Here is a 14,852-nt window from a genome sequence, read left to right on the forward strand (position 1 = left end):
GCAACGTTTTGTCTCTTATCGCCAGCTTCCACAAAAGCCCAAGCCCAAGCCCAGCAAAACAAAAGAAACGACGGACTTTTTTTTGGTACGGAGCACGAAGTACAAGCAAAAAGGTACGAATGGGAGTTGACCGTCGAACATCGGGGCTCGCCGTCTGCTGTACAATGGGGTACTTTATCTAATAGGTGGGTTTAGGGGGTCGGAGTCCGGAACGGGCAGGCCTAGAATCGTGCAAAACGGAGATTCGGTGTGGCTTCGGCCCTTTGGCCCATGGTCTCTTTGGGTTGTGAAGAGATGAGACCTCTCACAGGGAGGGGGAGATCGATGCTGGATACTGCAGGTCTAGAGTCTACTTAGATTTGGGTGATTATTCGCCTCGTTGAGTTCTATCTATCCGAGCGTAGCAACAACTACGCTACGGATACAGGCGCTGGGTTGAAATATCAATGCCGCGCTATGCATCCCCAAATGCTCAGCAAAAGATACTCCGTCTCTGCGATTAAATACTGGCTCTTCTTGGTGCCATGGTCCTTCTCAGACCCTTACTCTCCTCGCTCTCATCCCAGGCGCTGATCACTCCCCTCAGCTCGCCCTCGTTCTTGAGCCGTTGCAAGAACTCCTTGCCATATGCATATCCAACCTCGTAGATCTCGTCGAACTTTCCAAAGTCCAGTGTCCCGTAGGCATCAATAGGCGGGCGCATATAGAGGCAGCCTGGTGTGTTCTTTGCTCGCTCGAGTGCGTCGACCGAGCTGACATAAGCCAGACGCGCCTGAATATCGGACAGTGAGGGCGGGTTCGGCGTGCTGGAGAATGGGTTCCAGCGGTTGATCAGCGTCCAGAAGCCTGAAAGAGAATCGCCGAATTGCTGCGGCGTGGTATCGTCGAGGCTGCCAACGTCCACCGCGAATATCAGGTCTGCTCCAAGAGACTTCATATGCGCGACAGTCAAATTGTCAATGTAACCGCCATCAAGCAACATGCTGCCCTCATCGCACATGGGCGGGATGAGGCCTGCAAGAGACATACTGGCTCGAACATAGCGCCAAGCATAGCCAGACGTGTGAATCTCGGGCCTCGACTTGCTGATGTTGGTGGTATTGCAGTAGAAGCTCAGCCAGAAGTCTTCAATCTGGGAGTCACCAAAAGTCTTGAAGATACCGCGGTTGAACTCGTGTCCCGTAGTGTAAGAAGCTGTTGGGTACGTTAGGTCCAGAGCGAACCGCCACATACTACCCATCCTTCCCGCAAACTTTTTGGCACGACCCATCATGGGTACGACGTCCGCATCTCGTGCATACAAGGCACCGATGAAGGCACCAATCGATGTGCCGCCAATGATGTCGATCGGGATACCAGCCTCTTCGAGAGAGCGGATGATGCCCACCTGGGCGATGCCTCGAGCGCCACCGCCGCCTAGCACCAGCCCGACAGACCGACCACAGAGGCGGCGCGCCAAGCGATGCAGGTCGCCCTTGAAAGGGGTGTCGGCTGTGTATAAGGGTTGTTGCCGGACTCGTCGGGAGGTGTACTTCTGTATCTCAGCTTGGAGGACCTGTACCCGCTGTTTGATAACGTTGCCCAGTCGACGGGTTTGACTGTGAGGCGTAGCTTCCGGTGCAGGCCTGAAGGCAAGCTGAATATGATGGTGGTCGCCGTTGATCCAGACCCGGTTGCGAAGCCACTTACGCGTCAGCCCAGGCTGGGAGAAGCGCTCAAGGTGAAGGAGCACAAGCTCTTTGCGAGAAGTAGTTTTCATGCCGAGCAGAAACTTCTCATACTCGCCAATACTTGGTGAGCTTTCCGCAATACCCACAAGGAGGATGCAGTCGGCTTGTGCGATGCATGTTTGGGTCCAGGGCGAATTGACGCTCGTATCGGCAACATAAAGTACCATGCCATACTTCTCTTCCAGGTCCGCAAGATATTGGGTAAGCTTAAGTCGGCCCATGCGGCTGAATGCGTGCCGTCCCAAATGGCTCATGATGATGCTCTGGTTGAGCAAAGTCACGCCCCCAGGCACTCCCACTTGAATGAGAGCCGCAAGCAGGCGGTTGCCAAAGTCTGTCACTGGCACGCCAGCCGTAACCGGAAGGACAGTGACAGTGCGGAGATTCATCGTGGACGTCGAAGAGTCGCTCAGAGCTGCTCGTTTTTTCTCCTGGCTTCTTTCGTTGCCGAGATCCTCCACGAGTGCCCGCATACGTTGAGCGATGAGTTTGGAGATCTGTATAGTGATCGAAGGATGCTCTTGGGCCAAGCTGTTGAATAGCGTCCTCGGCAGCTTCGCAAGTTCAGTGTCGCGTATAGCATGGACCGTCGCGGGTCGAGTGTCTTCGGTCATGACCTCAAGTTCGCCGATACTGTCTCCTTGACCATATTCACCAGTGACGCGCATACTGCCATCATCGAGCTCCTTGACTGAACGTAATCGGCCGTTCAGCACAATGTAGATAGAGTCACTGTCATCTCCCTGGTGATGGATGACCTGGCCTGCACTCACTTGCACCCACTCCAGGGCAAAGTCAATATGCAAGATAAGCCTGGGAAGCAAGCTTGTCAAACGCTTGGCCATCGTTAACAGCACGAGAGGAAACCGCTCAATCACGCGCTCGATGGAAGAGCGAGGCAAAAAGCCGACATAAACATCAGTTTTTGCGGTAACATCGGTGAACGATCGGTAAGACGAGAGCGTGCCAATATAGCCAGCCATACCACCTGGCTTCACGAGGAAGAGAGACTTTTGAGCTTGGCGTCGAGGCTCCCTTGTCTGCCCAGGCATTGAGGGTTTTCTGGATGTCGACGTTTGAGATCTCCGCAAATGTGGAGGAGCATCCCGAGAAGTTCGGCGAGCACCGGACTCGAGAAGCACACCCTTCTCCTCCTTCTCATCCACTGGTATGCTGACGTCAAGAAACCCGTCAATAACGTAGTAGAGCCCGGGATTTCGCTCGCCTTGCTCCACGAGGACAGAGCCCTTGGGAAAGAAGACGATCTCAACATCGTCAATCAGCTCATCGTCGAGATTCCGGCCTTGGCTGAGGCTGGCAAGGGATGCAGTTATTGATTCGGTGTCACCATCGACTGACCCATCGTAAGCATCAATGAACCCAAACGCGTTGTTGAACACGGCGGTCTGCTTCTTCGCATCGAAGGATACCATGCGTGGAGACTGCTCGACTGATGCTGGTACTCGCCGCGAGTTCTCTTTTAAATTCTCTGAGAGGCCAAGTGCCTTGATCATGCTCTGCAATACCGATTCTCGAAACATCGAATCCTCGTTACTGGTGTCCTGTCTTGCAACAGACCCTGGATAGATCGGGCGTATGTGTGACCGATCGCGAGCTTGCAGCGGACTTATTGCCCTTTGCTGGCCTTCAGACCCTGAGAATTCACGCAGCTTGGACTCTCCTAAGCTCATACTACCGGCTCGAGATATTTGGCGCGTCGGTTGCGCATTGGAGACGAGATCGCCAGCACTCATATTCGATTTATCCTCGGCAGGATCAGAGACTTGCTCACTCGGCTTGCCAGCTGTCCTCGAGGCTGCAATGCGTGCGGCGAGGGCGGCCTCCTTCCTCAAGCTACTGGAAGAACGTCTTCGGTTGGTGACAGGGTTATGTAAGGCGATACCTTTGGTGACGTCTTCGTCGCGCAGACGTTCCCTTTCCTTGCTGAACTTGTCCTTGAGTCGATCAAGTGCCGTTCCACGAAGGTGATTGGGAAGGTCGTAACTTGTGAACTTGTTCATGAGCTTCTCGATCTGGAGCAATTCAGACGTGAGACCAAGATACTGGTGCGCGGTCGAGAATGTAACGCGTTGGAGGCGAGTCAGGATGACTTGTACTATGTGTGCAGTTGCTTTGGGGTACACTCTGGTCAGACGATGAAAGGCGCTGGCAGGAATGATTGCAATGGTGGTGTCGGTCAACGCACGAGCAACGATATCAGGATGCGCCGAGGTGGCACTTGTGGGCCTCTGCGAACCACGGCGCGAGGGGTACTCGAACGCAGGATCGAGGTTCAGTGGTGGGACACGTGGTAAGCGCGCAGCTGCAGCTCCGTGGGCATCGTGAAAAGGGTTTCGCTCGTGCTGGTGATGAGCAGGAGTGCCTGGGTTGGTCATCGCCGGCGTCTGCAACGTCGAATCAGGTGTGTAGGGTCGCGGGCCATTTTGATCATTCTCATCATGGCGGAGCTTTACACCTTCTGTGAACAAAGACAGGATAGAGAATAGAGAAGACATGGAAGCACCATTCTTGACTTCTGTGAGGAGCTGATATCCCTGATGGCCCTCATGGTATGTGTCTTCGTCGTCGTGCTCCCCGTTGACAAGGCCATCGGAGGCATCGTCCCGGAGGGACTTGACAAAGATTTGAACTATGCCGTCGACCACCAAGCAGAAGCCCTTCTCTTCCTCGAGCGAGATAGTTTCTCCAGCTATCAGCTTGCGAGTCTGCATCGTTCTGGTCAATTCGTGGAATACCGGTCTCTCCAAGTAGCCAAAGACCTTGATGGCGCTCAAGAACTCGTCCAGGTAGTTGGACAAACCTGGCTTGGAGTCGCCATCCTGCGAGTCGGGGAACAGATCAATCTGAGGCTCTTTTCGCTGGAACTCTTGCGGCAGTCTGGCGTAGACGTTAAGGAACCGGTACCGAACGAACCAGCTGACGGTTGAGACAACGGCTAGGACGATCAGTAGGAGAGTGGTGAAGTTCATGGTGAAAGTCAAGCTCATGGAGAAGAGGTGGAAGAGCCATGCCGGCAAAGTGATTGTAATGAATGTAAAAGTCTGCAAAAGACTACTGGGAATCATGGCCAACATGCTTATGAGCAAAGAGAGCAGAAGCAAGAGGCCTTTTTGCTGTGTAGGGCCATTGTCCCCCGCAGAGGCATTAGCAGCAGTCGGCAAAGATGAGGACGTGGGATGCGGGGATGTCGAGGAAGGGAGCGATTCGACGCTCAAGGGAGGCTGCGAAGCCATCGGGGATAGTTACATGCACCCGCATAGGCGCATAACATGTTTCTGGCGAACGTCAGCGAATGAGCAACACGCCATGAGGCATGCTGAGCTCGTAGAAACTCGAGGTACGAATTCCTTTTGCACGTGCGTCGGGTCTGCGAATTCGACTTGGAGTTGGAGCGGCGACCGGCGGGAATGCGACTGCCGATCCGTTGCTAGGGTTAGGGCTGACCAAGACATTTCAATATCAACACTCCTGACTCTGGACGACTTGACGGAGGAAAATTGACTCGATGCACGACTGGGTGCACACCTGGACTATAGCTGTTGCAAGGCAAGCACACCATATCGCGATCTCAAGCAGGTCGATATGGAGACTGGGAAGGAGAACACTCAAGAGATGCACCCACGACAACCATAGTAAAAGCAACGCACGAGCAAGAAGAATCTTTGCAGAAGGGTACGATTTTGTTTCAAGACAAAACACTATCGCTACCAGTAGTAGTCAATCTCGACCTCTTCGCTCGTCATCACCATGTTTTTTTGCATTTCCGTTTGGCTCCTCGGTTTAGCAGCGTAAAGCAGCGTAAAGCAGCGTAAAAGCAGGTAAAAACCCCATCCTCATTTGGCCTAAAGTGACACGCCTTTGGTCCCACGCCGTTCAGAATCCCATTCGTACTGACAAAAGCTGCAGATGGCCGGCCACACCACCATTTGATGGGGTGCGCGGTCTGTTCAAAAAAGGAGAGAGAGAAAAGTCATCCACCCATCGTCAAGAGACATGCATCTTTCGCTGCCTCCCCATTCCCACCCCGTGACTACTGTCGTGATTCCTGGTACTGTTCTGATTTGTCGTTCGTGTCGACCCATGCAAATAATCAAACGCCGTGGCCATGAGAACTCCTCAGTCATCATCAAATTTGTGCAGACGGGTTGTCAGCCCGTGTTTGAGGAGCAGCCTAGGCCGTCTCCTCAACATGCCGCAGCACGGGGTAGAGCTGCTCCTGATCGGTCTTCTCGCTCTTCTCATCAGTGCCAGTCATCTCGGCATCCGCAGACTCGCCTTCCTTCTTGGCGGAGGAGGCGTCAGCGTTGTCCTCATCGTATTCGCCACGTTCGAGGCGTTTCTTGATGATATCACGCATCCACTCAATGAGGCGCATGTTCTGCACCCATGCGGTCTCGCGGTCTTCTTCCTTGGTGACATCGGATCTGGGCGTGCTGGCATCAGCGGCTGACGACAGAGCAGGGTCAATAACGCTATCCTTGAGGTCCGCCTTGTCCTTGCCCTTAGCCGCCCGATTGATGGCAGATGCAGGAGGGGTGACGGAGCCATCTGATGCGGTCTCCATCTCGTCGCCGTCCTTCTTGGCTGGCGCAGCGCGCTGGAGCATGCCGCCGCGATACCGGCGAGACTCATCATCGTACATACCGCCGAGAGTGGCGGCGTTGGCGGCGGCGTAGGCCATATCGCTGCTGGAGGCAGGTAGGCTTGGGTACATGGCGTTGCCATTGGGGGCGGAGTGGCCTTGGACAGGGCTCTGGCCTGATGTGTAGCTCTGGGCGGAAGATGGAGGAGTGAGACCTGGAGTGGAAGCGGTCTCGGCGTTGCTGGCGGTGCTGACACTGCTCTGGTGCTGGTGCTGAAGAAGCTGAGTCGGGCTGTTGGATGAGGCAGAGGGCATCTGAGCAGAAGGGGGGCTGTTGCTGCTGGTGCGGTAGGAGACGTAGCCGGTCTGGTGCGTGTCGTTCTCATAAATGGTGGCTTGCATCTGCTCGAGGATTTGGTCGATGGAGGTCAGATCACCGCGAGTCTTTGCGTTGCCCATAGGTGGGAGACTGTAGGCTTGAATGGGATCATTAGACTCGTAGGAGCCGCCACCAACAGAGACAGGTTGGTAGGCTGGGACACCGAGAGTAGATGGGATGATCTGAGGAAGCTGAAGACCCTGGAGCTCAAAGAGTCTTCGGCTGACGGCTTGGTACTGCATGGGGTCGAACTCGCGGCGCTTGACTTGACCGAAGAAGGCATCAAGCGCATCATAGCCACGCTTGCGGGTCTCGTAGTCATAGGTAGCTTGGGGAGCAGGAGCATTGTAGTATGTCACTGGGCCGTAGCCTGGGTGCTGGCCTGTCTGCAAGGAAGTGATTAGCGCGAGATCATCGTAGGCACCATCGGAGTAAGTAAGGCCCCTCGGACGGGGATCGTCGAAGAAAGCCTCGGGAGAGGAACGCACCTGAACCTGGGGATGGGTCTGATAGTATGGGTTTCCGTGATGCTGGCCAGCATAGTCCTGTGGGGGCAATGCAGGGGCATAGTAAGTTTGGGGGACTTGACCAGTCAGATAATGACCATAGTATGAGTGGTTCTGATTCCCACCTTGGGGCATGCCCTGGGGCTGGCGAGCACCGCCATTGGGCTCAGGAGAGCGCATGATAACACTGTCGTCGGCGTGGGTCTTGACATGTTTCTTGAGATCCTGGGGGCGCTTGAAGGCCTTGCCGCAGAACTCGCACTTGTGAGGCTTGAGTGGCACGTGAACACGAATGTGCGACGTGATGTGGTCGCGCTTGACGGTGGTGGTGCGGCACTGGCCCCAGGCGCAGGTCAGGTTGAGGTTGTTAGTGGACTTGCGGCCAACGTGGCGCTCGCACACGTGCTCCTGGACGACGGGTTAGGCGACGCGACACGAATGAGAGTGACAATAGGACTTACATAGAGAGCCTCAGCAGTCGGGCATCGTTCGCCGCATCCCTGCCACTGGCACTGGAGGTTCTCGCCAGCGGAGGAGACGGAGGAAGGTTGTTGAGCAAGAGGCTGTGCAAGCTGGCCTTGCTGCGCTGGGACAGTCTCTTGAGGAGCCGCAGGCGGTTCGACCTGCGGGCTCTGGGTAGGTTGTTCAGACATGGTAGTTGAGATTCGTAAGAAGGTCGATGCCTTGGCGCGCCGAGACGAGATATATGCCAAGCGACGACAATACTTCAATCAAGCTCAGAGACGAGAGAGATGACAGAAGCCACGCACGAGATGAATTACGACAGGCGCACACTCGTGGCGATGATGGATGCTTACGAGAGCGGTATTGTCGTAAGAGAAGAAAGTCGAAAATTTTGGAGAGTCAGAAAATGGGCGAGAGTGAAGGAGGGTTTGGAAGGCAGGTTGGCCTGGGGGCGAGGGGGGGCACCGGAGACACTTTTGAAGAGAAAGGCGAAGGCAGGCGGGCGACACAGTGCATTACCCACACCACGCAGCCACGCCGCCCATCGCTTCCCTTCAATCAAGCATCCTGATTTCGCCCGTGGCTCTTGCGGGTGCCAGGTGCCAGGCTCCACTTTGACCGCCAATTGAGTGGCTGCCAAGATAGTCGCCGAGACGCTAAAAATGCTGGGCACGACTCGTCTTTGGACTGCGGGGCCCAAGGGGGCTTTTCGCTTTGGGCGACCTCCCCGTCTCGCAACTTTTACGCCATCTTCCGCGCTCTCGCATGCCATGGTTGAGAGAATTAAATTGGATAGATTGGTGGTAAAGCCGGCAGCAAAGATGTAAGTTGTATGTGTTGTGTCACTGGGCATCTGCACAGGACACAATCTCGTACATTGCTGACGTTTCAGCTGATTCAACCCGTACTCCAATCCACGCTGACAAGAGCGGACTCTGGGCACCACCCTGGGCGCCAGCGCGGGAATCCTAGGCGTTCCAAGCGCGGAAACGTTTGGCACGACTGGTGTGGATTGGCACTCGAAAGATTGGCGTGGAGGGCACCCGGGGCTGTGCATTGCCACCGGTGAGCATAATGAGATGAGACTCTCCTTTTGCCCTGTTTCGACCAGTCACGGTCGTCCGTCGTGCTTTACCCGAAAATCCTCCTATCTGAATAATGCGGCGCAACCCCTCACGGCACACGGTCGGATTTATTCCTCGTCCCTGGTCCGATAGATCATGTCACCCTGCCTCGGCCAAACGAGCACGACTTGCAACAAAGCCTGTTCCAAAGTTTATTTCTTGGGAGCAGTAGACTTTGCGAGCTCTATCGATGGGTTATTCGCGGAGTGCATTTTCTGTCCCATCCAAAGGCCTGTTCAGGTCATCCAAACGCCACTTGCCGTAGACCTACCTGTTCGTTCTTTTTACTATACACGATATGCAGATGTCACTCGTAGAGATACTGAACAATATACCATAGCGAGCAGGCCATTAACAATGAATGCTGGAAGTCAGCTTTGTTGGAAGCTACCACGGCCTCTATGCTTCATGCAGCGCGGGGCTAATGCATAATACGGTAGCTCAGCCACCCGAGCGAAACCGTGCCGGTAATGATTGACTCAAGTCATGCACCATCCGAGAATGAGCACGATCGGCGATGGTGGTCTTTGTATCGTCTCTTATGCCACATTCTGGTGAGCCCTCGTTGTCATGCTGGGCACGCGCCATGGCCCTTCCTCAAGTTCAGGGGCGGAACAGGTGGCCATGGCAAAAAACTGCCAAGTGCCAACTTCCTTGGGTTTCAATCCAAGAATCCCGCCGGGAGGGGGTGTCAAACTGTCGTTTTTGCCGCTCGTCCTGTCCGAGATTGTTTCGGCCTTGCCACCCGCACGTGAGTGCTACTGATCATACACCATCATTACTCAAGCATATGCTCATAGGGAGGGCACCATGCGTGGTACGGGAGCCAGATAAGTCAGCAAACATAGGTCTAGATTGTCTATTGTTTAACTACCTACTGCTATGGCCGAGCCCCATCCCAATAGGTACTTAGGCTGGCCACGACGCTACAGTCTCCCATATCACCCAGAGGCGCAGCGGGCCACCGTAGTGGCATAACAACGCGTCACGATATGCTCAGCGCCAAGGCGACGTGCTTTCCCCTACTCCCGTATTCATCATCAACGCCGACTCGATCTTGTCACTGCGCTGGGCATGCCTCCGTTGCTACGAAGCCACCAGTCCATTTTCGCCATCCCTAGCGACTGGTCAGATATTCATCTGCCCAGCCTGCCTCAAGACCCTAACACTCGATCGTGTCAACTTGCCCATACTTTCCTGCGGGAAGAACGAGAAACCTCGATCTTCAGACAGGCTCACGCCTCTTGGCTCTGCTTCATGATCTCATGCTTGGCTGAAGAGCATCTAAGTTCGCCTGCAGATTATCTCGAGGTGAACCAAAGTTCACGCGCTCGATCAGCCTTCTCTCCGTGGCCACGTGTCGTCCACAAGGCCGCTGGAGTCAGCATACCCTCGACTTGTTACGGCCCATGTGCTCGTCCGAAGGGCACCCTGATTCCGATACTCGACCTGATGAGTGCGTACAGGTCAAGCGAATACTAACGTCGGGCGTACCAGCCCTTTCAGCGGCCATGCTAGTGCCCTAAGCATATGTTGACACGGATCTTACACTCCCATTACTCAATAATATGCTAATAGGGAGGCCATCAGATCCTACAGCCCCATTACTCGTCACTCGAGAATATGCTGATTAGGTGCACCGGTTCCTACACCCCTATTACTCAAGAGCATGTTAATATGGAGGGCACCATGCCTTTTCGGAGACCTTCCCAATGCAGCACTCAAGAACTGCTCTGTTGGGAAGGCACAGTACTCGTGCTCGTGCCTCTCGAGAAATCTCTCTCTCTGACATACGCTTCTTAGATGGGGTAACCTGATGTGAAGAAATTTACCAAGTAATCATGCTCTGCAGCATTTCTTGCTCGCCTTTCCTCTCCTCCAACAACCCTGCTTGTACGAAAGGGGAAGCGTCCCTGATCCTTTCAAGCGGCCTGCAAGCTCCTGAAGCTGTCCTTTGGGCGTTGTCATGGAACAGGACATCTCTGCGTGCATTCTCAGGAAAGAACGTCCGCATTACTGCACCGTTCGTGGGTGCCGGATCAGCAGCAGATCATGGCGAGGCGTAGCATAACAGCGTAGCAAAGCACGGGATAGCTTACTGCGGTACAGCGAATAAAGCATGTCAATGGGTATGTGATGTCGCTATTCCATACCAACCCTGCAATGTCCTGCGTCCTGAATCGTACCCGCGCCGCACCTCACGGCCGCCCTCGGGTTGACCCAACCATGCAAGCATGCCACACCATACCCGGACAACGCCATCGAACTATGCCAAGCATGCGTGAAAGCCCATATGCCGTATGCTGTACGCACTCCAGAGCCCACCGGGTCTCCATCTTCACCGAAACTCCACGGCAGGAAACCACTTCCTGACCGCCACTACCCTATCCTTCTCCCTCTCCCTCTCCCTATCTCTCATATTTTCCTGTTGCCTGCGCCCGAGCACCTCCCTCTGACTCCCACTCTCACCCTCGGCACCCCTCCCACCACAGGCGCCACCCACGGGTCCTCCCTTCCTTACATCCGCCACTCCCGCCACTCCAGCCTCCGCCTCGCCCTCCACTCCGGGCTTGACCATCGGCATCCCCTCCGGCATCATGCGCAAGCTCTGATACGGCTGGCTTCCGGGGTCGTAGTACAGACCATCGATCTGGCCCGTCAAGCGGTTCAGCGCCACGTAGTAGAAGCCCGAGATCGTGAGGCCCCAGTGTTGGTGGGTTGCAGGCGATTCGTTGTTTGCTGCTCTGGGGGTGCCACCGGCACCATTTGTTGTGCCAGCCGTGGGGGCGCCATTGTCCGAGGAGGACGACGGCTGGGACTTGAGGATTGGGTCGACGAAGCACTTCTCTGTGATGGCTCGGTCAGTCAGTCGATTGGCGGGAACGTTGGTTGGCATGGCAGGATTAGGCGAGACGAAGAAGGAGAGCAGAGGAAACAAAAGAAACAGGACCACATACCCTTCCACCGCATGAGTACCCACTCGCCCCTCTCGCCCATCTTCTCCCTCAACCACCTCGCACTACCCACACACCCCATCATGATCCTCTCGCGCTCCACCTCCCTGCCCTCACGTTCCGCCGCCCTCAGCAGCTCCCAGTACTTTGCGTCTCCCGTCTTCAGCTTCTCCTCCCAGCCCGCACTCCCACGCTCCCAGCCGGCATGCGCCGCAGCCTGCTTCGCGATCGCTTGCCGGAAAGGGCCTAGACGCGCCCAGTAGCGCGCGTCGACGTCCACGCCGCCGACCTTGTAGCCCTGCTGCCCACTCGAGCTCTCGGTTTCGAGCGAGTGGTGCCGGAAGTCGATGATTTCACCGTGGAAGAAGGATTCCATACTGCGGCCTTTGCTGTCGGAGCTGGTTGTGGGCCCGCGGTGGTCGGGGATCTGGCTGGCGCGCATGGTGCCTGTCACCTGCATTGTGTCGTAGTCGACACTGTGCAGCGTGACTGTTACGGGCCAGTGGTCGCCGCTTGTTTCGCTGGAAGGGTTTGAATGCGGGGAGACGCGGACGAGGCCGCCATCGGCCGCCGAGCTGGGTAGTTCGGCGTGGTCTCGTGAGGAATTGAAGCCCCATCGGCCCTCGGTATCGCGCATGAGGGAAGACAGGTAGCGGTCGCTGTCGAGGTCGAGGCCAGCTTCGGCGGAGGTCAGCATTGCAGCAGCGCTGGTCTGCGCATCAGTGATCCCTCGTCGCGTCATGGCACGGCCGATGTAGTCGCGCTGTCTAATCCTGCGGAGCGTCGAGGACAGTAGGGTCGGTCTACTGTGCTCGCGGTCGGTGGACTGCAGCCCATGCCAGGTCATGCCAGGCGTTAGCCAAGAGCTGGGCTGTGGTTGTGGCAGGCTGTCAACGAGCAGAGGTAAGTCATTGGGTATGTTGGAGTCTTCACATTGGTAAAGCACATCAAGATCGAGGAAACGGGCAAGCTCGAGACCACCTTCAGGAGGAGCCGTTCGTAATTTGGAGAGATAGTGGATGGTGTTTCGTATTCGTTCTTTGAGAGCATTAGAATCGGAGATGTTAGATTGATGTGCTGTGGGCTGGGCGGGCTGCGCTGCCGTCAGCGCCTGGTAGTCGGCCTGCTGGGCCTGACTTCGCAGGCGTTCTCGACGGTGGTTTTCGACAAATTGGCTCAAGGCGAAGGGCGCTCTATGAGATGATGAGGACTGTGGTTCGTCGTTCGACTCCTCTGACCAGTACGCGCGCAATGCGCTCGCTGTGGGTACAGTCCCAAGGTCGGAACCAGGTATTCGATCAGATCTCAGTGCGTTGCGCGCTATCCGATAGTTGCGTAAGGCACGCTCAAGCTCTCTATGCCGCGCACGACCTAAGTCTCTGGTCTCCGACGGAGGCTCGTTGTGGCTGTCGCCATGGTTCCTCCTGCTTCCTGACCCATCCTGTGACCCTGCCCAGTCATATAGTCGCTGTCTGTCTGGCGTCGAGCCTCTCGTAGCATAACTATCGCGGCCGACCTCAGCGATTGCGCTGGCGAGGTTTGAGAGTGTGCTTTCTTCTTGATCTAACGATAGAATTTGGTCTGATATTCGGCTCGCTGGCTCGCTAGGGTCGCGAGACGACAGTCTAGAGTGCTCTTCTAGCAATCGCGAATGTTCTTCTCGTAACCGAGTATTCTGGCGCTCTAGGATGCTCTGCCTGTTCTGCTGGTTGTGTAAGAAAGTCCTTAATCGGTTGCGCTCGGCCTGCCATCGGTCGAGCTCCGACTGCATCCTGTCCAGCGACGCAGTCAGGCCCAGTTCACGCGTTGTGGTTTGTGTCTGTGCGGGCTCGTCACCGGGAGGGTGCTGGTTCGGTCGATCGGGCCATGAGTGCTCGGCTGTGGTGGTGGAGTGACGAGTTTCAGGTGTGGTCAAGGTGGAAGCAAGGTCAGGGACCGGGGTGGAAATAGCTTCCTCGAGTTGTTGCAGGTAGGGATGAGACGAGAGTGAAGGGTTCGCATCTGAGGTCGTAGTGTGCGTGGGAGGCGTGGAAGGTCGTGTGTCCTATTACAGAGCAAGTGTCAGATCGGAGCCGAATTCGGAACTTAGCGAAAGGGAGACTGTACAATGGGTGTATTCTCGGGCGGCATGGGCTGCAAGCTCGGCGTAAAATGTGTTTGCAGATATTCAGCAGCTACTGTAGGATTCACGGCATCGACAGTCAGAGGTCTACAAGTGCCAGAGAGCGGTATAAGGGGACTAAGAGGGACGTCGAAGCGCCCGGCCGTTACAAATGCTACTATTGCATATGACGTGCCTCTGATGTTTCAGCGCCTTCCCGCAGTCCCAAGACCGCGGCACCAACGAAACCTGGTAGAATCGACATAAGCCTTGTCTTGATGGTTTTCGAGGGCATGTAGTCTTCTGAGTATCCTTCAAAGGTGCTTGGAGACTGCGCTTTTGCTGTCGATTGCTCTTTGCCGTCGGTTCGTGGTGTCCGAGTCTCCTCACAAGGATGGTGGTATGCGCGGACACTACGGGGTGCTCTTCAGGCTGTTGAATGAATTGTACAGGTCTCGTTGAGCTCCACTTGAAGATGCGCGTCAAGCACTAGAACTGCAAATGCGAGCAGTAGCGGGTTCCGCTCTATCGACAAGTCAAGTCATTGTAGCTGCAGTTATAATTCGGCGCGGCTGACTCCTTGAACCAGACAGCGTGTGTTTCTCTCTAGCGTTGCATCCCAAGCATTGCGAAAATGTGAATAAAGGTCGGCAGCAGTTGAGCATCAAGCAAGGTTAGACGCGCAGTGGAACAATGCCGACAAGCAACGTGAAATGTGCCAGTGAAACTACACCAGCTACTCAGAGCCTCGTGTTCCTCGCCCACCGACGCCCTCTTCCACCTTCCAGCTTTAAGGGTATCGTAAGTCATTCATCAAGTTCATCCCTCCCCCAGCCGTCTGCCATTACCTTTTGTGCTGCCCATTCCCAGTCCAGGTCTTCTTTGATGCTGTTGATCATGTCATACCCTTCTAGTAAGTCGCAAACCCCTCAGCGCCGATTCCGTTTTCCCTACCCGTCCTTTTGCTTTAAAACTGGAGATCAACCCCTT

At 55.4% G+C, this 14,852-nt stretch overlaps 3 protein-coding genes across 3 annotated transcripts; all 3 read right to left on the reverse strand.

Moving 5' to 3' along the window:
- Nucleotides 1-499: 499 nt before the first annotated feature.
- HMPREF1541_07768 (uncharacterized protein) lies at nt 500-4,720 on the reverse strand (the record flags this gene model as incomplete). The annotated part of the gene is made up of 1 exon (XM_008722091.1): nt 500-4,720. One exon carries the CDS (start codon nt 4,718-4,720, stop codon nt 500-502), a length of 4,221 nt encoding a protein of 1,406 aa, XP_008720313.1.
- A 1,202-nt stretch (nt 4,721-5,922) lies between these two features.
- HMPREF1541_07769 (uncharacterized protein) lies at nt 5,923-7,871 on the reverse strand (the record flags this gene model as incomplete). The annotated part of the gene is made up of 3 exons (XM_008722092.1): nt 5,923-7,089; nt 7,207-7,626; nt 7,680-7,871. 3 exons carry the CDS (start codon nt 7,869-7,871, stop codon nt 5,923-5,925), a joined length of 1,779 nt encoding a protein of 592 aa, XP_008720314.1.
- Nucleotides 7,872-11,145: 3,274 nt separating this feature from the next.
- On the reverse strand, nt 11,146-13,532 carry HMPREF1541_07770 (uncharacterized protein; the record flags this gene model as incomplete). The annotated part of the gene is made up of 3 exons (XM_008722093.1): nt 11,146-11,219; nt 11,286-11,654; nt 11,765-13,532. The coding sequence occupies 3 exons, from the start codon at nt 13,530-13,532 to the stop codon at nt 11,146-11,148; spliced, it is 2,211 nt and encodes a 736-aa protein (XP_008720315.1).
- Between the last annotated feature and the right edge of the window lie 1,320 nt (nt 13,533-14,852).

The sequence above is a fragment of the Cyphellophora europaea genome (genome assembly GCF_000365145.1).
Source record: "Cyphellophora europaea CBS 101466 unplaced genomic scaffold supercont1.7, whole genome shotgun sequence".
Taxonomy (NCBI): Eukaryota; Fungi; Ascomycota; class Eurotiomycetes; order Chaetothyriales; family Cyphellophoraceae; genus Cyphellophora; species Cyphellophora europaea.